The following is a 23625-nucleotide window of genomic DNA, read 5'->3' on the forward strand; positions in this document are numbered from 1 at the left end:
AATCCTTGTCCATGATGGAGCTGTGTGTCATATGGGGTACAGTACACTCACTTTGTTGAGAATGAAATGTTTCAGAAATATATAGAAGGAAGGGACTCATGGTGGTTGCTTGAATAATTCAGCATCCATCAACTATTCAGGAATTTCCTGTGGTTAAAAATCAATAGTTTTGGCTCCCTCTTGCTGCCTTCATTTAATTATTTTCCTTTGCTGACACTTGATTCATGATTGCATTCATACTGGTGTCAAGGATGTTACATTTTTATTACTGGCTTTTATCAGTGAGATTATTAATTTTATTTAAGATTATAATTATCCCTACCTTTGTCCCTTACTCTGTGATAGCATAAACAGAAGACCAACACATATATTAAAGAAAGGGTAAGTTAGACAAATAAGAAGGAGTGTCTTGGAGTTTCCACAGGGAAATCTGGAGGGCTTAAGTGACTTATAAGACCATAACTCAACTACGTGGTGGCAGTGAGTGGCAACTTCTCAGAGTGATCAGATTTTTATTGCCGTAATTCCCCCTTCCTCTTCCACTAATCACAAGGTTGACAGATAAAAGCTTTTGTACTCACCTGTCATCCACAAAGCAGGGGTATGGCATTTGCTGGGCAAAAACACCAAGGGGTTGGGTCTTTGACGTTTGTCCTCGTATAATGCCATGGTCCATCATATCCTGCAGGTAGGCGAAGCCTCCCCATATATAGCGCAGGTCATTAAAGGGGTTGTCTCGGGCCCCGGGAGACCATAACCTTATTAAAAGCAGACACACCGTGATCTGTCTTAGCAAAGGGCAAGTAAACTAAAAGCACAACGTTCAGAAATACTGTCAAAGTATCACAACTGTTTATGGAGGTCATATTTTGGACAATATTCTTTGAAAGACAGAAATACATATATATATGGACAATAAAATCCAGTTTATTCTGGACTGAAAGGAATACTTTGACATTTTAGAAAATTTGCTATTCAGCTCTCTTCCTGAGAGGGAGTTCAGAACTGAAGACTGATACCACTCTCATGTCTGTACGATAAACATGATGCCAGCAGGTGATGAGTTTAGCTAAGTATGAAGTGCAGGGGGGAAAGCTAGCTTAGCTGTGTCTAATGCAAAATTTGAGGACAGTAACCATTTTGTCAGAAGAGAAGATTTCAACAATGTTTTCATAGGGCTATAGGATTAAAAAATGAATGTGTAGAGGCCCTTGCTTTGAATGATACAGCACATCTGCGCCCATAGGACATCACTAGTTTCTCACACTGCTTCTCTAATTTTGCTCACTGTTTTTTTCACAAAAATAAAGGTTTTTGTTGAAGTGCCATGGTTATTTTATAAACAACATGCTAGGACAGAAATGGTATAGCCCCAGCCAATATTCTATCAAGTTCTGAACAATAAAAAAAAACAATAATTCATAATAAATCAAGTATTAATAATGCGTTCTCTAATTTTGATAGCTTGTTTAGACTCACATTCAGTATACGGATAAGAGCATGGTATTATTCTTTTCAGCTCACTCTCAGCAAAAGCAAACAGGAACATTTCTTATAATGTCAAATTATTCTTTTCATAAAACCTATGCATTACTAGGCATGGGATGATATAAAAATGGCATGTCATAAGTATCCTGGACAAATTAATTGGGACTCGCAATACTATCCCGATAATTATCCAAATACGTTTCATATTTAAAATGACTAAAAACATACCGAACCTTCAAATTTAAAATGACTAAAACATATCGAAACTTCAAATTTAAAATGACTAAAACATACCAAACCACTTAAATTTTGTGAAGAAACAAATATTTGTATAGGACATAAATATTTTAGTGAAAAACAATCTTAAATAAGGTAAAAATCATAAGACCCCCTTATTAAACGTCATGAAAAAGTAATAGTATTGCATGTCATTAAAACATCTGAGCAGAGCAGACTTGTAGCAAGCATGGGGAGAACAGAGAAGCCCCGTGGAAATTCTGTAGATGGTAATTTCTACATGCATACAGCCTATTAAAAGTTCAAACTTACATTTGCTGTTGTGGTTAATAAAGCCATGCACAGCAATGTTAACTGTACATGCGAAATACATTTTCACTTTCTACCTCTCCTTTCAATAGGCTACCTAAAATGAGAAAGTGGGAAGATAAAATAAAAAAAATATTGATTTGAACTTAATTTGAACTGGGGCTGTGACAAAATGAATGTAACGGTTAGAGGAAAAACTTTAGTGGACTGCAGTCAATTTGCCAGTCAAGTCACTCATAAGGATATTCACAATATTCACAGTCATCCCGATAATGGGAATTTACCATGATCAACTTATTTTGAGTGTTATCACGACTCACAATAAAAGTGTATATCGTGCCATCCCATGTGTTACATAAGAAAACTCAGGAGGAAAAAGGAAGGTTACAGTTTTTCAGTTAAGTTAATGTAGCATTTTAATACAGTCTTTATGATAACAACCCTTATATCAAACAGAAAGGCTGAGCTATGTCACATACCTGTTTTTGACCTTGTTGGTACGCTCTGCCTCATCGATGTCCATGCGAATTTTGTATTTGACATATGGAGGGGGGAGGCTGGAGTTTGGCGGGAGGTTTTCAAAGACAACACCAGCCCAGTATGTATCATTCTTCAGAAGCTCTTGTGCTTTGCTCACCAGATGGCTTTCAGTAGGGGCTGCCTCAAACTTGTTCAGGTCTAAACACTGTCAACAAACACAGAGCAAGGTATAACAATTATAAAATTTAGCAGGCAAGTACACAAGAAAAAGCATTACAGCCTATAACAGTATGTCTGCTTTAAAGTGAAAAAGAACAGAGACAAAAACAAAAAAACAACACGTATCCCACCATCCCTCCCAACAACCCTTGTCAGTCTTGGTCACAATAACCAACCAATCACCCAAGCAGTAGATAGGTTGAGTAAAAAATTAAAACTAATAGCAAAACAACAATAAAGGAAAATAATAATAATAAAGGATGAAAAAAAAAAGAAAATAAAAAAAAGGGGGGGGTCTCTCCTCCCAGGCACTAGGAAGTGTCCTCAGCATCATCAGGAGTAACAGTAAGACTATTACTAATAAGAGCCAGCAGTGGCTCCAGGGTTTGGTGGAACACTGTCAAAGATGCCCTCTGTGAAAACCTTAACTTCTCTAACCTTAGACATTGGGAAATTTTAATGTATCCAAATTTAAGGAGAATGTTACGTCTGGCAAGCAGGGTGGTAAAGCCCACCAGTTTCGTAATAATGGGCAGATTTTTAGACGGAGGAAGCCCAAAAAGGGCAGTCAGGGGATTGGGTTAAAAATTTGTGTTAAGAGCCTGTTTGAGGGTTTGGAATATATCGGACAGAAATTCAGCAAGCTTCGGGCAGATCCAGAACGTGTGTGCATGGTCGGCTAGGGACTGCTTACAACAGTTACATGCATTAGTGTGACTAGGGTATATCTTAGCCAGTTTAGCATTGGTCATTTTTTGCATTTTGTATGTCATGCATATTGCAATTTTTGACAATAAAACTGACTTGACTTGACTTGAATGACTGCTCTATGAAGCACCTTTCACTGTAATAGGCTGTGCCTGGCACGAATCGAGGATGAGTGAACCAGTTTAAGAATGTCTCTCCACTGGACCTCAGTAATGTCTACCCCCAAATCCTTTTCAAATGCAGTTTTAGGTGAATAAGTCCTTAATATTCACAAAATAAGTAATAAAACATAGGCAGGCATGAAGTCTGACAACAGAATGGCAGATGGATATTTAGCGAAAGTATCACTCAGCTATTGACTATATTGCACAGAGTGTAGTAACAAATTATCTGGGGCTGCCAGGAGGTGGGACATGTTTGGGGCCTCAGCAGAGACAAGCAAATGAGATACAGCCTTGCTAGCACTCCCTGTTCTGTAGCCCTGTCCCCCTGTTTCATGGAAGGATAATGAGCTACAGGAGCCATCCTGGGAGGCAGACACACCTGACAGCTGTCCACACATCCCGATGCTGCAATAGTTTTATCATTTCTCCCACAGGATTCACTAGAATGTATTCTATATCAAGCTATGGTGGTACACAAAATATCATAGCAGCAGCATTTGCTCCATACATACTACTAAGGATATCACAGCAGTGGAATGGTTACGTGAATCTAAAGTTAAGAAAAGTGCTGAGTGTAATATACGGAAGAAAATGCTCTACATTAACCAAATGACGGAAGCTACAGTACATGTTAACAGCCACATCTAATGACTGATTTAAACCCAATATATCATCATTTGAGCCAGTTAGCAGAAAAACTGCTGTTTTTACATGAATATCTAAATTAAAAATACAACAGTCTAATTCATTTACAAGTTGTCTTCAGAGCCTTTGTTTTCTCTAATCTTTAAATATCGACATCTGTCAGGACAAGCCTTACCAACAATGATGTCAAAAAGAGACAGAGAAAGATTGTTTATGCATTTTTTTTTCGCGAGACGTCCAGGGCAACACACTGAGTTGTTCTGGTTATGGTTGCATCATGCTTGTAGAAGATCTATACACATACCAGAAAGAGGCTACATGGTTATAGTAGCTCATACAGTATTACATCCTGACAGAAATTACCCAAGGGTACTCAATGTTTAGGCAAAACATTACAATACCGCAACATAACATTCTCAGTGAGCAACTGATTAGTGTCATCTGAAGCTAGCAATGAAGTGTAATTGCAATGAATATCAAGATGGTACAATGGTACTGTTCACTACTGTCAACACTGCCATGAACACTGTATTACCTCTTATGCAGTTTACATGACTATTGCTATTCTTTTTGTAATTAGTATTAGTTCCAGTATTTTGTTACCATACCATTAGTATTTTGAGCCTATCAATTTGTGGCGCAGCCCATAAATGATACAGTACAGCAGATATCTGTGGCCTTAATTTTGGCCAGTGCTATTAAGTAGATGCAGCCAAAGCTTTCTGTGTTCATAACTGTGGTAGAGAGTGAGAAGCCATGCCAATTAGAAAATGACCACACACTGCTAGACATTGATTTTGAGTAATTGCTCACACAGATTATTATTTCAAAGATATGAACTAATAATCTGTGAGCACATATCAACAAAATAACAAGCGTACCCAGATAAAGCACAAGCTCTCAATGTTTGCTAAAGAAATTACTTTGACTGTTGTTGGTTACGATTAGTCCTAATAATATAATAAGCAAACTTGCATTACTTCAAATTTTTATGCAGCATTGAATTTGATTATATACTGTATCATGGTGGGCCTATTTTTGCTTCACTACAGACTAGATTGCCATGATGTTGAGCCAACAACAACAACAACAATCATGTGTGGATTGCAGAGATGTGTGAAACATACAAACTTGTTTATTTCTGTTGTCATTCTGTTGTCAGCTGTAACTGTATTTTTTTAAAGAAATAAAGTTAAATACGGTGGTCCGACCTATCAGACATTTCTGCTGAACTAATTTTTTGTAGTGTGATGCTTTGCTTGCGTCTTTGCTAAACCAAATCTAGCATTATCCCGGTAAAACTTGGTTGGTGTCATTTTCTTTAATCTAGGGCTCAACAGGTAAATGAGGCCTCCAACTCAACCATAGTGAAAGTGCTAATATTAATGACATATGAAAGCATAAACATGCATTTTAAATGAATGAGTTGAGAGTACATCTAGTTTTTCCTAGCCTTGTAAGCTCAGTTGTATGTATGCTACACTGGGGTTCTCTACCTGGAAGTAACTGTACACAAACAGTGTGATTGAATCAGTATCAATGTATGTGCTGTATGGCTATTGCACCTGAGCATTGCATTGCCATTGCTCAAAGTATATTTTATTCAGCCCTAGGCTAAAAGAAGCACTCTATGTATTCACCTAGACAAGAGGACACCGCAGTAAAGGTTGTCTAATAACTGTCAATCAACTTTGAGTAATGCAATTTCCATTAGGGCACAAAACAGAGTGAATTATGTTGGAATATCATTTACCGTGTATTGCTTACCCCAAGGGCCCAACTTGTGTGGTTTGTACATGTGTTTGATGACACAAAGAAAAGGAAGGGATTTGCTGCAAACTGTGCCACAGATCAATATATAATTCTCAACTGTGTGTGTGTGTGTGTTCCTAGTTAGAGACACCACTTTGTTTGATGCCAGAACAGATTCACTGGAGTCAGGGCCATAACAATATTTGTTTTATGATTATCATGGAGGTACTGTAGTGACAGATATTCCTGTGTGTTTGACAGTATGCTAAGCCAAGGATATTAAACTTTAATGAATAAAAAGACAATAGTCTTTTTTGCTTGTTATAAAAAAAAACAAAAGCTAGTGCTAAAGATAAAAAACGTACATGTCATCTGAAAAAGTCTTGATTTTGTATTGAACAGCAGCAGAGGACAGACGCAGCAACAAAGACCTAAGAAATAGATAGATGGATGCAAAGAACCCTGCTGTAGCACTCCTGCTGTTCTGACAGAGTGTTGTAAACGATGTGAACAGAAACGGGAGTAAATTAAAGTGAAGAAATTATGTCAGGGAAACAGGATTTTTGCCAGATCACTGTCTTAAGTTTGACCTGTAATTGATTAGCTGCAAGACACTGCGGACACTGCAAATTGTTTACATATCCCAACTGGGAAATTACTATGGATGCTGTAAATAAAGTCATCTATATTTAAGATGCTGCTGCACTAGCCTGACATGGCTTAAGTTGGCTCATCTGGATAATGTTTTTAGCAAACCAACAACCCAGAAAAGAAAGCTGATACATTAGAGATCAACAACTTATTTTTACTGAGCGGCAGTTCTGTTTGAGAATTTAAAAGGTCATAAAGCACTTGTTTTTAACACCAGCTCCAACTACAGAAACCACATGGGTAATATCAGGTGAACTGGATAAATAACACAGAAGGGAGAGGACCATAGAGAAAAGTGCAGGCCAGAAAAATATATATTGCCAATTTCCTCACCAGTGAAAATTATATTTTATAAAATCTTAAATGTCAGAGAACAGCCTATCTTTTTAAATCATATCTTGCATTACTGAAGAGGTTGTGCAACCCTCCTGTGCACGAGTGAGCTGGAAGCTGGGTTCATGAGGTGCTACACATTTCACAAAAGCAGAGAGAAGAAAAATACATACCCCAAGGAAGTTGGAGATAAGCTTCAGGATTTCAGAGGTGGTGTTGTAAGCATCTCTCCAGTCGTAGGGAGGCATGCCTTGTGGACGATCCTCTGGAGGTCCATTGTACAGGAAGTTGGCCAGCAGCTCAGCTGTCCATCCTGTGCCGTTGAGACGCTGGTTGAGGGCAGCAGCAAACACTGGATTTGCAAGTAAAACCTGATTTCAAGGGCAAGAAGATGGGTTCAATTGTAGTTACTCTGGTTACTAGTGAGATGTTTAAAATGAATGTGTCATGAATACCATTGACCATCTGAATGAAGACCCAACCTTTTAAGAGGAGTGCAATTAATTTTAAAGCAAACGCATGGGAGGTGAGCTTTGTGCTCTGATAGCAGTGATGTTCGTTCTTCTTCAACTTTTCTCATGGCCAAGAAGGGCTCATGTACTGTAGCACGCACTCTCGCACGCACGCACGCACGCACGCACGCACGCATGCACGCACGCACGCACACAAAGTTCAAACTGTACACAAACACACAAACTTAAGAAGACACAAACAACATACAACAAGTGCACCAAACAGAGCTATAGGCAAATGCTAATAGAAGAAAGCAACAAGCTGCCGACTTTGACTGGCGGTCAATACAAATCGCACTGAAATTTGTCCTGATTTCGCCAATTTTACGTTAAACGGCCTGGAAACCTCCTGCAATGACTAACGTTAGTCAGGCAGACAGCTATATTACGTTGTTAAGAGTTGGGGAATGTTTGTCCAGTTTACCGGAGGAGACGTGGTTAAACAACCCCACTCAGTGGCCAGAGGTGACATTTATTCCTACCTCATTGAATCACCAGGTAATGCAGGCCCATGACAACGATCCCTTTCTCTGTCGTTTTAGTAGGCTATGTGAACAGCCAAGGCTTTGTCCACTTAAGGTTAAATGAGGGTGGAAATGTTCTGTCTTTCTCTCTGTTGGATGGACATGGATTGGATTATCTTATATGGAAATATTACTTTTATTACCCATAGTGTGTAATGTATTTCCTCAAATGTGATCAAATTTATTTTTATAAACTGAGTACTCACTCCTGTTTTTCATATTAGTGCCTATAGAACACTGAGGTCTTCTCCTTTGTTTTCACCAGCGAGGGGGCACAGCCTTTTATGTGACGTAGGGTTGCTCTCTTCTAGCCCTCCCTCCTCTCAATCCCTTTCACTAACATGAAGAAAGCATGTAGGTGAAGCCTCTTTCAGTCACCTCATGTCATGGATCAAGCTGTAATTGCTCTTATCATGCAAGGAATTTATGCAAATGATATGCTGACCTGGGAGACAATATAACCTTGCTTCAAAAATACGTGTACCCTATACACAGTATATTCAATTCATTTTCATACATACATATTTTGTTGCGAGAAACGCTTCTAAGCTTGTAAAACAATAACTCTTGCATAATAATGTATTTTTACTCCCACTTGTTGGTATTAATGTGTAGCCCTCTATTTAGTAGCCATAACCATTCCCCGCACTTCCACCCAGTATGTCCTTTTTTCAGACTGATGTGAAACAGTGCTCATTTATTAAATATAGCACTGCTCCTGTAAAGACAGTGTTAAATTAAAGATCATATTGTGCTAATTTTCAGGTTCATATTTGTATTTTGGTTATACCAGAAGATGTTTACATGCTTTAATGTTCAAAAAATTATTTTTCTCATATTGTCCGTCTGAATATATCTGTATTTACTCTCTCTCCCTAAGCCCCCCCTGTAGAAGCCCAGTCTGCACTCATTGGCCAATGTATCTTGCTCATCTGCATTCTCTGCATTGCAGCTGGGGAAATGACTGTAACAGCACTACAGTAGCACTTTCTACCTATATATGAGATTCAACAATCTAACCTCAAAGAACAACTGTTCACAAAAGGCCTCCTGTGACTCCAACGACGGTTGTTAAGACTCAACAGAGCACTAACGAAGTCGAAACCAACTCCAGGGTTTCAGTGACATCATCGGCCTTGTGAGAGGTTAAATACCTGGATCTCACACCAGTTAGAACATGAACTGATGAAGCCTCTTGGATGAGAGGTGAATCGTCTTCCTAGACAAATAACCAAGTCCAGTCGCTTTTGACTGAAATTGCTTTGAGGATAACGATGACCTGGACAAATGAGAACATTCACAGGAATATTGTGTATAATCTCGTCACACCCCTACTGCTTTCTGACTAAAAAAAATGACAGGGTATCTCACTTTTTTTTTCACTCTGTCAAAATCAATCATTCCATTAGTTGATATTGTACGGTTTGAACATTTGAAAGTGGACGATGTAGACTCTGACTTTTGGAGAGGAAAGGGCGCTTAAGTCAGCTGAAGATTGGGCCTCTAAAGCGAGAGATTCATTCAGATTTATTCGGGCCAGTGTGCTCAGTGGCATTTCAGTGTCAACACTTCTGATGATATTCTGCTTAATCTTAGGACAAAGTGTCAAATTAAGTAATCTCTATGCTGCATGTGACCTTTTAAAAATCAATACATCCATCTTTGTGGGTGGTACATTAGGGACATAATCGATCACAAATGGGTGTATTGTGCATTGTGTGTCAGTGTGTATTTTAGGTCTTTACTTCATTGTGAAGTTGACTGACTGTAAAACCGGCTTTCATTTATTTTTAATTTTTAGTGAGACTGGCTTACTATTTGAAATCTTCATCAACCTATGACTGCATTTGGTATAAGAAAGGATAAGATATACTACAAGCCATGAGAGGATATTTTGAATTTGCCTAGCTTGTTCTCTCAGTCGCATTGTGTCCATTTAGAAAAGAGGTGTTTAAAGCATTAGAGCAGTACATGTGTAAATGCAGCTACATTCTCTGCTGTTTTGGACAGAGGATCACTTTTAAATATTACAGTGGTAATGGAACAAGAAGGACCAGCTACCGTGAGCTGTTAAGAGCTGTTACGTTCTTCAACTCCTAAGAAAGGCAATCAACTTTACTGTGCCCTACTGTTGTGTGGAAAACTACTAGTGCCAAGTGCAGCATGAAATCATATTGCAGTTTCTCATGGCATGATTGAAAAAGTCAGATTATTGACTATTATTGGCTAAATTTAATTTCTGGTGAAGTAGCTGCTCATGAAATCTGGGACCTGCAGTATTAAACTGCAATTACTGTCACCATGGGAACAACAGGTGTTGCCAAATCAACCAGAAATGAAATCTTAAGGATTTTTTACTTTATTTATTTATTCAACCTTTATTTAACCTGGAAAATGTCTCATTGAGATTAAAAATCTCTTTTACATGAGAGTCCTTGCCAAGACAGGCAGCAAAACAGTTCCAGAATTACAGACAAAGGTTAGAAACAACAGATAACATATAAAGAGTCACAATCAGAACATCATCAAACAAAGCATTTATAGACAGAAGAGTCTGTTTCAACATAGCTAAGAAGGGATTTAAATGTGTTTAGAGAAACCAGCTCCACTTGTTTCAGTTTGGTCTGCAGCTGGTTCCATGTGGAGGGCGCAGCATAAATAAATGCCCTTTTCCCCAGTTCAGTACAGACTCTAGGTACAGTTAGTAAGAACAAATCCTCAGAGCGGAGCTGAATAAGGATATGCCAATGATGAAGTCATTGGTGGACAGGGCAAACCATCCAACTCTAGCATTCAAGGAGCAGTGGTGCGTAATGGTTTTGAATTGGGTGATGAATCTCAGTGCTCCGTGGTGGACTACAACTTGTAAAAACAATGTAAAGTCATGGGTAGTTATGTCAAATATATTATAAACCACCATCTCAAATGTAGTTGTGGAGGTGATGGTAATTGGTACAGCAACGTAAAACATGTCTGCGACCTTGAGGAACCACTGAAGATGACAAACCTCTGAAGCCACCAGCTTCATAGTGAGAGAGAGAGAGAGAGAGAGAGAGAGAGAGAGAGAGAGAGAGAGAGAGAGAGAGAGAGAGAGAGAGAGAGAGAGAGAGAGAGAGAGAGAGAGAGAGAGAGAGAGAGAGAGAGAGAGAGAGAGAGAGAGAGAGAGAGAGAGAGAGAGAGAGAAGAAAGAGAGAGAGAGAGAGAGAGAGAGAGAGAGAGAGAGAGAGAGAGAGAGAGACAGAGAGAGAGAGAGAGAGAGAGAGAGACTGGCTTGGACAAAATGAAGACAAAGGAGGATTGCCGGCCCATTTGTGTAAAGGTTAGGGGCAGGGTAATGAATACCCTGGCTATACAGAGCTCCCAACGTCTGCTTCTCTCCAGCTGCCTATAAGCTCATTTGGAGTGACACTGGAGTAATGTCAGTGTCAAGGAAATACAGCAAGAGGCAAAGAGAGAGAGAGGAGGAGAGAAGGAGGGAAGAAGGGGAGGAGGGAGGGAGGGAGAGAGAGAGACAGAGAGAGAGAGAGAGAAAGAGAGAGAGAGAGAGAGAGAGAGAGAGAGCGAGAGAGAGAGAGAGAGAGAGAGAAGCGGTGGCAAAGAGTCCATGTCCTCTACTTCTATACATAATCCTTTCAGCAAGGATGAAAATTATCCTGCACTTATCCATAATTACTTTCCTTACTCAGTTTCCATATCTAACAGAAAGTGCAACAAATTGGTACCCGACATGTATATTCTGCATATACCTGCATTATATTTAAGGCTCATCATTTCATTTTTTACAGAAAAATTGTTTTCACTTAGGTTTTTCAAGGACAAAATAAAAAAATCAGAAACTAATATGTCATTGTGAGAAAGTGAGCTTTAGAGGTGCTTACAGGTGACAATTTCTCTCTGTTTCAAGTGTTAATGCTCAGCTAATGATCTCAGTATCTTCATATTTATTATACAGATATGAGGATAATCAATGTAACTCTGGGCAAGAAAGTAAAAAAAGCATATTTCCAAAAACAGTAGATTATTTGTAGCCTGGGAACCAGGTGAATCTGACAACTGGTTGTAGGTCCATTCAATTGAGTCCATCCACTGCAGTGCACTGGGCAGACAACATTCAGATGTTGTGCTGATCAACTATGTGGTGCTGATCAGATATGAATCAGGATTCTGTTACTGCATCACCTATCCGCAGCCTTATAGACATAGATTCCAGACAATTTCACATTTAAAAATGAGTATGGTGATGCCAGGTTTCATGTCTGTACTGTACAGTTAAATGTGAAACAACATCAAGCTGCTATCTGAGACTATCCAACTGAAGCCAAAAGTACTGCAAGGTGAAATGTCACTGTAAGATGTTTACAATTTAAAATAATTTATAATAATAATAATAATAATTATAATAAACTTGTTAAAATTTCCACAAAAGGTTTTTTTCAATATCCTCTTAAAGTTGTTACTTGTAACAATCTATTGGGAAACGAGATAGTAAACCTTTCTAAATAACTTAAAATAAATAAACATCTTGTGATGGGATCACTTGGAATCATGCAGTCTTACCCGTAATGCATTGACTTGAGGGCTATTTTGAAGGAAATCCCAGACACGTGGTCCAAGTTCTTCCCATGAATCTGCAAGCTCTTTAATCATAGCCAAGGCGTTGAATGTTTTATTTGCCTGGGGAAAAAAAGTACAACAATGTTTAACAATATAGTTATCTCACCTTTCCCTAAATGAAAGCATGCCCACTGAGCATCTTCTTTTCGCGGTGAGCCAATCTAGACATAAACGTACTCCACATCTGCAAATTTCAGCGAAATCCCTAGAGGTGCTCATCACATTGTTACACCGCCACCCCACATTTTGACGGATGTAAATTGGGTTATTTGCCCCTGAACATGGACTTGCAAACAATCTTCCTCTGTCTGGTGTGAAAAGGGCCCCACGTGCCAGTCACTTGCTGTGGAGTCTGCAGATTTTCTTCATACTCATTATGTATTCTCAATGCAAACTCCTCAGTGCCTGCTTGTTGTTTGTTTTGCTCATGCCGTTATCAAAATGATGCTAATATCTTTGAGAAATGTCATGTTATGAAAATGCATTACATTCACCACATTCTATCAACAGCCTTCCTGACTAACTATTGTATTATTTTAATTTTCTTCCCCAGGTGGTAACTTTTTGTGACATCCAGTGTTTGTCATCCCCACATGGGAGGCTTCTTCACACAATACTGATACATGAAATTGGCCTGATCCTGTGCATAGAATATATTCAGAAATTTATTAAACTTGCTCATACGCTTACAGTGGAGATCAAAGTTAGAGAACAAAGTATAAATTCTTGATTTATTCTGAAATACTGTTATATTTACTGTCCAGAATGTGATAGAATGTCCGCTGTGGCTATACCACTGCTGTAATAGCAGTTTTTTTTTTTAAATAACCAAGGCACTTAAAGAAAAACCTTTATTTTGTGGAAAAAACTGAGCAAAATTAGAGAACAGTAACCATTGTGTCAGAAGAGAAGATTTCAACAATGTTTTATTAGGTCTATATGATTCAAAAATGAATAGAAAGTGTAGAGGCTCTTGCTTTGAATGACTTCAGCACATCTGCACCCACAGGACATCACTTTTTATTACCTCTTTAACAATGAGGCGAGTTGCGGGTGTATCAGGTGTGTAGAGGACTTTCCCTTGAAATAACGGCCGGAAGGTGCTCCAAATGTAGCGCAGACCAGGTGTGCCCTCCAGGGTGTCGACAAGAGTCTGACAAAAATAATCTATGGAAGAGAAGAAGAGAGGGGAGCAGACAGGGAAAGTCAAACTAAGACCAAGAAAATACCTCTACATTTCAGAACCATGTGTGTATCTGTACGTATGCTCTTTCTTGGGACAGGACAGAAGAGGAGAAACAAGCTGTCTGCTCTGTACAAAATCACAGAATCTGGTGTACATAAGAGAAAAATATGATAAATATTGAATCTGTGCTTAAAATTCAAAATTGTCTACCAAAACATCCCTCACAATATTTTTTCTCTATCCTGGGTGAGCAAATGTGTAAAAAAGAAATGCATTTGAGCATTCATATTGACAATTAAACTTGATATTTATCTCTAAACCAAAAATCCTCCCTATCTTTTAGAAATTATTTCAAAGTTTTTCTCTTAATTTTTAAGGCACTATGTGCTTGCATCATTTTTATATCATAGACTCCCTACCATTTTATGATCCTCCACAGCAGTTCCTTAAAACCGTCCCCAAGGTCACCACAAAATGATTTGGGATTGGCCACAACACAGTAATTAAGAATTCGTGTTCCATTTTGCTGACGCCATTGTGAGTAGCAAGTGATCACTTTGCGAACTGTGAGTAAAAATGTTTTAAGTGTTTATTCAGTTTATTGCAGCATATTGATAGGAAACATATGCTTTATTTTAGTAATTTTCCAATTTTGGAACACGATGAGTTCAGACACACAACATCTTGACTTTAAAACATGAGTCATAGAAAGCCTTTGTGAATGGATAATGCTTGTTCTGGGTTTAGTGCTGCACTCTATTATTATTTATTTATTTTCGTTTACTTCTGTTGGTTATTTTTGTCCTCTGGATGCTCTGTGGTTTTTGTGACTTTTTGTTTGTATATTCCTTTGCATATATGTTATTATTCTATTCATAGTACTTTTACATTTGGTAAGTAAAGAACAATATAAATAAAGTTTAAAGTAAATATTATAATTTATTGTTCAGACAGGCCTCCAGACTTACAACTGAATTCTATTTGTTAAAACAGACCATTACTACTACTTCCATCCATTAGCAAGGGTTTCCTAGATATGCCCTACCTGAATTAATCAAATTAAAAACTCTTATGAAGTGGATATTATATCAGTTACCGGTAGTTTATTATGCATCAGCAACCAGAGAGATGCAAAGTGAATGTATTTACAAAAATTAGGAGCAAACTCTTGGATTATTACTTTAAAAACATACAGGCAGAGGCAAGACTCCATACCACAGTACATACAGTAAGAAAAAAGCTTTGATTGAGCATAGAGAAAAAGTCAATATCCTCAACAGCAGTACGATCATTACTAATTTAACTTATCTGCCAACCTGAATATTGCCAGGTTGGGAGAGTGCTGAATAGATTACATAAGGACCTGCACTGCAAGGAATCAAGCCTGAAGTAGGTTGTGCTTGGATTGTGCCTGCCTCTTGTTGTGACTGAAAATATGTGATTCTGGTAGTGCAGTAGTTCATAAGACAATTGAGTGTGTCTACCAGTCAATATAACTGTCTACCTTTTGGGTCTATTGCCAGCGGTCCCTTTTGTTCAGCCACCTGTCTTTACATCAGTGTTTTTCCAGTCCTTTTTCATGTTTCCCCTGTCAAGACCACAGTCTCATCTCTTCTCATCTCACCAGGGTGACCATTTCCCCCATCAGGGAGATTTTAGCGGCCATTTTCAGTGCAATTAAATGTTAGCCTCTCTGCCTCCTGGCCATCTTTACCAGGTGCTCCTGGGAGATCTGTGTGCGGGCAGCTAATGGCCACCCCTTAGTCTGAGTTTGACCAGCTGTTCCCTCCACAGACTGCATAGATGCCACTTCCTGCTATCATAACACTTGAAAAGAAAATGTGTGATTGCTCAGTCGCTTTCAGCTGACTCTTGTCACTTCACATTATAAGATTTTTAGCATTTCAGAATAAAGTAGACATCTAATTAATTGGAGATAATTAAATGGTAAAGATGGCCAGTAACAGTAAGACAGGAGGGCTTACATTTCCGATGGAATAAGATGCCAAAAAACTGCAAGGCATTAACAACGAGAGGGCAGAATTGACTGATCATCTTTAAGCTGTAATTCCCATTCTGGAAATCTGGACCTGTGATGGGGCACCAAGATAAATTGGAGGGGCAACAAAGTGATTAAGGAGCTAAAAAAAGAAACATGTTTATACTGAATGTATTTACTTCCTGCCATGACAGTGGCGTTGGAATTGTTTTCTGTGTAAGTGTGTGTGTGTGTGTGTGTGTATGTGTGTGCCATCATGGCAAAATGTGGTTCTGGAGACATCAAATATAGCGGGAACTACTAAAGAGACAGTTTTGAGTACTTTGTTAGGTGTTTATATCTCTGTCTGTCTGTGACCGTGCAAGATGCATTCAAAAAACTTTACAAGAATCCAGTTGAGATCAAAATGAAGGCCAGGTTCAAAGATGGGTGTGGTCCGACCAAGGGCGGCAGAAGTAGGGGTTCTCGGAAATGGGCCGTTGCCCAACCACTTTATGCTCCTTGGACAATATGGCGTTGCAGCTGTGATAATGATCCCATCCCAAGATGGTCCCTGGTCCCTTCTTCAAAACTATGTTTATTTTTACAGATTATTTGAACTTGTTGGCTATGTGCTTGTAAAATTCTACAAATCCTTCTAATGAAAGAAAAACTGAAAGGAAAACATACTCTTTGGTTAAATTACTGTAGATATAACTCAAATCTACATTGAATCTGAATAAGTTTTGGACCACTGTTGGTGCTCGGGAACTATTTTTTTTTAGAAGTTCTTCAAGTTCTGGAGTGGGGTCCTAAAGGTTAGAGAAATGAGCTTGTGACCGGAGGTTTGCTGTTTGCTGTCACCTGGGATAAATGTGTTCAGTTTTGCAATCCTCAGGGATACATACATACCGAGATTGCCTCCACATGATTCTCACCACAACATGTGAAATAATGCTGTTGTTCCACAGCCACATGCACTAATATGCACGCACGGCCAGACCGTCTATTACAACAACAAACAGAGAAACTACACACAGGGAGAGTGACTTCATTCTCTGCTCAGATTGCTTATATTGATTTTCTGCATATTGAGTACAGTGCCTTTAAAAGGTCCCATATTATAAAAAGTGAAGTTTTCATGTCTTTTTTAATTATAAAGCAGGTTAATGTTCTGTATAAGTATTGCAAAAGTATTAAAATGCTTAATCCATAGTGGTGCTACATTCCCTGGCTGCAATGATGGGGCTGAGATGGCGAGAGCACAGATGTGAATGATCTGGAAAAACTAACCAAACAGAGCAGACTAGACTTCTAGACAGTTCCAGTACAAACAAAAAGTGCAAGTATAACCCTGAAAATGAGCAAAAAACAAGACTTTTGAGGTGTGGCCCCAAGTAGACACTCTTTATGCCACAAGGAGACAAATATACAGATATCCCTAAAGTCTGCACCAATCGGTTCATTATTTGCTCACAATTTTTAGCACTTCAAATCCAGTTCAATGTGTCTAACACCCTTCCTCTTTGTATACAGAATGCCACTTTATTTAATGTAATGTGACCATGAAAATAGACAGCAAAGCTTTGGCCTATTTCAAGACACAAAGAATAAAGAACTCTTGTCAACAATAGTGATGCACGGTAAACCAATACTTGAAAGGTACCGTGGTATCCTGTCGTTAGAAACAATACTATTTAACGTTTTTTTTAGTATCAGTACTTTATGAACTTTGTGCGACAGCGGGGCAGTGTGTCTGTGTGCAGCTTCTCTTTGCTTCATCACTGCCTGCAGTCAGAGTGGGCGTGCTTTCATAGTGACATGTCACTCAGAGCGAGACAAATATGAGTGCTCCTGCTGACCGTCCTTGCTTTTTTATAAGCAGACGCACAGAGCGAAAATGTAGCTGACAGTATCAAGCCCACGGACACCACAAATCCCGTCTATAAACGATGCTTTAAATCAATCCAGACCAAGGGAGCAAAAATGACCAACTTGGAGAAACATTGAGCGGACAGACATGCAGACTTGTTCAAAGAGTTCAGAGAGTTGCAGGTTAGAGATAGATAAAATACAGTAAATAACGTTAAGTCAAGCAAGTGTTTATTTTGCGACAAGCAAACTTTTTTCACCATTGGAGTTGCTTGAGTCAGTCAGGGGTAAAGTTAACTGTGTCTGTCTGATGTGGTTCATACATCTCTGTATGCAAACAGTTCACACTTCTAACATGATCTTTACCATAACATGCACTGGTGTGTTCACTTATAAATTATGTATCTAAGTCAATTGTTACTGGTAATATAATTATATACAGACTGCAGTTTGCAGGGTTGGAACTTCAACATGAAATGTATAAAAATATGTTTTTATTTTGACTTTTTAGGTTTGAGTTTTATTCAATAAAAATTAACAATTAAAAAAGTTCCATGTTCTTTCATCTAATATTTTTTTTCCATTACTTTAATGATATTTTAGTTTCTGGCCATGCATCATTTCAGTATTGGTATCGAGATTTTTAGACAGGTATTGTACCGAAGTCATCATTTTGGTAACACTAGTCAACAATAGAACATGAATGGTCACAGTGACAAATAACATTTGTATCAGCACAACATTTGTATCATAGAAAAGATGTGTCAGGTTTTAATATGTTGTATGCTAAAGGAGCATCGGATTACAGAGGTTATACATTATTTTCATTTTTAAGAAGCAGTAGTTTAAAAGAACAACAATGTCTGTCCCTTAAACCAGGTCTAGCTATAGTCAAATAATTGCTTGGAGCCTCAAGTCAGCCCCTAAACTTCACTGGCAAATTTAATCAATTTGAGTTCCACCCTGGAGATAGGCTCAATTCAGCACTTTGGCGAGTCAGCGCCATCAACACCCTACAAATGCTTATGCTGTGAACACACTGTCTCGCACATGTAATCACATAGACGTGTGCACAGACAGAAAACGATATTACTCTAGGTTCACAATACTCATGTTTCAGGTATGTCATCCACAATCACAGTCACGTATACGCTCAGACAGACACACACGTATTTACATTCTATATGACATGCAAGTCTAAAGTGAACTACCCCATGCATCAATCAAACTGTGCTTATTTCTTACAAGCAGTACACATCAAGTGCTGTCTTGCAGCATACCAACAGAAAATAAACTCTGCTTGAATAAATGTCTCACAAGAGACAGAGAGGGGCCACTTTGACATTCAATATTATAAGACAAGCCTCTCACTCCACTATAGTCTGGTATTCTACCTTCACCAGCTCCAGTATAAAGGGATGTGCTTAAAACAAGAAATAAAGGGTACCAATTATTAATTATTTAAAGAAAAACCCATCTGCAAATACTCAGAAGATGAAAGTATGAGTCTTGGGATAATTAGGAAATGTTATGCACTGAAATGTGAAGGAAAATCAAAAATGTTAAATGAGGAACGCTTATTTTGACAGATTGGCAGAAGATGTGCTCGTTTGAAGGACTGATGTTTGCTGTCAGTACAAATTACTCACATTTTAACAAAGAACTCTGCAGTTAACAGTTAAAGTTTAATTTTGAAAAAGGTATGAGGTTAAGTCATATCACCAGTTTTACAGGTATAGCTGTTCATTAACTGCTTTGCCTATTTCTGCTTGCAGAGAAAAAGGAAGCCAAACCATTCAAATATTCCATATGATACCAAATAATCTCCTCTAAAATGAGCCATGAGTATAAGAGCTTCCAAATACATTTGTAATTATATTTTAACAAATTTCTCTAACAAATGTATACATGTAAGTATATGCTATTGCAAAACCATGTAATCACTTCTAATTCGTGCTACTTGAAAAAAAATTAAAAATGGTAACATCTAAAATCACTGTTGTGGAAGAACAGTTACAGCCCCGACTATTCTGTATAATGATTCAGACATTTTCCTTTGCTGTCAACGATTAATTGGGAAGGGAACATTGCTGGGCCATTAACAAAACCTCAGTGTTGGCCTTTATTGTTGCTATTGGACTATTCCTTTGAGTGTACTTTTACGAATATAAAGGAGTTGTAATTGGCCATTATGCAGACTAGTTGCATATTCCAGATTCATTTAACCATACATAGACTAACAGAATGAAATGCCAAGGCAAATCCAAAACAGCCATTAGCATGCTAACAGAGATGTTAGTGCTTATTTTGTATGGATGAAACAATGTTTTTGCTAATTTGTGCTGGCACAAGCATACAATTCCACTTGCAGTGTAACTTTATTCCCAGGGAATAAAGGCTTCTTATTAAAATCTAATTTTGTGCAGTTGTCTCCAAAGAACAGGCATTTAATGGAACGGGAATGCATGGTCTCTAATGAGCATGAGACTGCAAGAAGTTACACTGAAAATCTAATTCTGGATGGATTTTATGGAACAAACACATTCAGTGATTTTCAAAGCAAGTATACATCATCATCAGACATGGTCAGGACTCATTTTAAACTTTCAGGTGTGTGATAATCCAGTGGGCTCTTCAAGTCCCAGAGATGAAAATAAAAAATACAATACACATTCTGCAAATATAGGGAATATCAGACTGCTGCCAGCCTGTTCTGAGGATGTCATCTTCACAATTTTAACCATTTGACTAAATTCAAAATGCTTCAACAAGTTCTAGAAAATCCAGAATAGCTAGTTGTGTTAGTCCCATACACAGCATGACTTTGCTTAGTCTGCTTGTCCAAACTAGGGGCGAACTGACAACATCTACTGTAGGTAACACACCAACTATGGATATGTTCCTCATACAACTCCACTGCAAAAAATTAGAACTCTAACGTTAATCAGTTGTGAAGCATCCTACAGTAGTTTGAGGAAGCCTTATTGCCTCAGGCCCTGATCAGCAGACCTCAGGCCACATTGCGTCACATGCATTGCTTGAGGATAAGGATTTTTTTTTTTTTTGTTCGACAACAGTTTACACTACAAGCAACATTGTCAACAAGTAACCTTTATTCTGTTAAAATACAGCCTCGCATATATCCCAAACATATTTCACATAGTGCGTCTATTTTACTTTGATATTAAGTCCTTAACCACTGGACAAATTTATGCGTGAGGAAAACACTTTGATGCAGTAATGCCAGCAAAGCAGAGTGTGTACAGGATTAGATCAAAGGGTGATTCATATCTGTACTTGACTCTATCTGCCATCCACATATGCTTGTAGAATCTATCTTCCCTCTTTTATTAATTGAATCCTTGCAGCATGAGAATGCTCATCCACTTACAACCATACCCAATATGTTCAAAGCAGTTTGAATATCCCCGGATTCTTCCAATCTAGTTACCTGGAATACATCTTTAATAAGTAGCACCAGGTTGTGGTAAAGCAAACAACTCTGGTTGGCTAAGACGGTGAAGGATAGGTATCATGTTACCATGTTTATACACTGTATATGATCAGGAGTATTGGAGGCAAGGATGTTCTGGGAAGGCATTGGACCCAGCACTTTGGACAGCTTCAGCGGACATCTCCACCTCTCTATTTCCTTACCAAAAAAATGTATAAACTGAACCAGTTTAACTGAAATCAATACACTACTGAGGAATTCAACACAAAATGAAGATGTTTTGTTTTACACATGCTACAATATGTCTGCCATGGTTGCATTCCCTTGCTGAAAAGCACAAAACACCAGTTTAGAACTCAAAAAATATTTTAGAGACACCAACTGTCATCTGTGGGAAGTTTGGGTTGCCCTATGTTCTAAGTTGCTATGGACTTTCCCCTCCATTAATAAAAACATCATTATGTTAGGGTGGGGAGTGAGTGCACAGCTTTTAAATGGAATAAGAAGAGCTGATTTGATTGGCTACGACTTCTGCCAGCCCCTGACATAGCTGTCGATAATGCATTCTTAATCAACCAATTTCCAGCTCTGGCCCAGGTGCCAACTGGGCCACAGGTGCCTGTTCCTGCTCAAGTAGTCACTGTGTAAGATGTAGCGGAAATTAATGAAAACTTTCAGGGGTGTTTTTTGTTTGAATATTTTTTAACCTTTTGGCTAAGATTTGTGTGTTGCACTAGCAGTACAGTGCCCCCACACTGTTTTCTCCATAAAATTGTCAAAACACCACATTTCAGACAAGACACAAGCTTTGCCACCCACTCATCAGGCATTATTCCCAGTTTTTTCAAACACAACCCAGTTATACCAAAAATCTGGTTTCTTAAAAAAAAATCCTGGCTATCATGATGACATACAGTACTGTACAGCTATTTTGTAGATAAATGATGAAAAAAAGAAGTACCGTGTGACAATGTTGGGAGAGGAGTTTGCTGCAGCACTTACCAGAACTGTTGCCCGTAATGGAAATGGACTTCTTGTTATCCATCTCTATGGTTGAGCGTAAATTGATGGCTGAAGGCTGCTTTCCACACAGTAGCATATTGATACTGCCAATCATGTCCTGTCTAAAATCCAATGATCTAGCAGCCTTAAGGATCGTGGAGTTCTGCAACCTGGCCATCTGGATAAAAGAATGTAAAAGTCAGGATTTTAGAACATTTTTAGAAAATACCAAAAAATAGCCATATCTATATAAAAGTCTAAATATGGATCCATGTGTGGTGTTCATGACATGTTCATGACCAACCTCCTCAATCACTGGTAATGCATCTCGAGTGGTTTTCCCAATCAGTGTCGCTGATTCTGTTGCATTCAGATCCAAAGCTGAAGTTACCTAAAGAAGGGTGTGAACAGTTGGTTTACAGAATAATACTGTTCAAAGAAATAAGGAAATAATTCAATGTGTAAATTATGCTCGTCTTTTTTTTTTTTTTAATTTTCAGTAGTTTAAAAGTTCTCTTTTTTTTTTTTAAATTATGCCCTTAAAAAATACAATATGTATGTTGTTGTACTGCATAGCCAGTAGCTAAAGTTACAGTTTGAATGGAAGTAAATGTGGAGAATTCCAAGACTTTGTATGTCCACGCCTTAGTTGAAAATACCAGCTCTATATCAGCCTTTCCACTGAAGACAGATACTATATGCAAGTAACACGCACTCATTTGTGCATCTCGACCTGTAAAATTGTATCCTAACACCATCATCCCTTGCACTGGTTAATAAAAATGACAAGTGTTACTGTGTGTAACAGTGACATTCTGAAGGTACACAGTATGTGTCCAATTACAAGAACTAAATGGCATGCCCTTTTAACCATTGTCATTTTCATGCATGAAGTGCCAAGTATCGGCTGTACTAGGAGTGCCTGTATTGTCTTTCAGCAAATTAAATTACAAGCCTTAGAAAAGTATGCAAGACATACAGTACTGTATTCACAAATAGAAGCCCTCTCGTGCACATTTTGGACAAAAGCCTGGCTATTGATTGAGTCTAGAGTACATACATTTAGGATCACTTTAACTCTTGGTGTGTGTAGACATTAAGTAATAGACTTGGTCAGAATGTACAGGAGTCTCAGAAAATTTTGAGCAAAACAGCTGAAAATCACCAGTCAATAGCAGGAAAGATTTTAGCAATGACATTTTAGGAGGTAGATAAAGCCATGGCAGAAAACAGATTTCTCAATCTTAGTTGTTCAACTCAATTTTCATTGTACTTTGTTACTTGGAGACTCCATTGGTAATCAGGTAAGCTGATTAAAAATGTAATTATTAAAGAATGATATCACCATACATACTTTGGATGGTACAAAAAGTTAAGATTTGTTGAGTTAATGAACGGCAAAGGAGATTATGCTATCACAAACAGACACCCTTTGACATTTTAATGGCCTCTCCTGATGCCACAGACATTCAAATGCTTCTTGTTTACTTTTTGTCT

General features: G+C 38.2%; 1 protein-coding gene across 1 annotated transcript in view; it reads right to left on the reverse strand.

Annotated features, from left to right (window-relative positions):
• LOC310964107 (phospholipid-transporting ATPase ABCA1) overlaps positions 1 to 23625 on the reverse strand; it is a gene marked incomplete at both ends in the record, with an annotated part of 149223 nt that overhangs the window by 113236 nt on the left and 12362 nt on the right. The window contains 7 exons of the mRNA XM_083937104.1: positions 582 to 758; positions 2514 to 2719; positions 7160 to 7357; positions 12580 to 12696; positions 13664 to 13803; positions 22129 to 22306; positions 22433 to 22519. Of these exons, the coding sequence (XP_083793230.1) occupies positions 582 to 758; positions 2514 to 2719; positions 7160 to 7357; positions 12580 to 12696; positions 13664 to 13803; positions 22129 to 22306; positions 22433 to 22519 (1103 nt within the window). The remainder of the gene's footprint in view (positions 1 to 581; positions 759 to 2513; positions 2720 to 7159; positions 7358 to 12579; positions 12697 to 13663; positions 13804 to 22128; positions 22307 to 22432; positions 22520 to 23625) is intronic.

Source organism: Echiichthys vipera, assembly GCF_963691815.1.
Source record: "Echiichthys vipera genome assembly, chromosome: 22".
In the NCBI taxonomy this organism is placed as follows: domain Eukaryota; kingdom Metazoa; phylum Chordata; class Actinopteri; order Perciformes; family Trachinidae; genus Echiichthys; species Echiichthys vipera.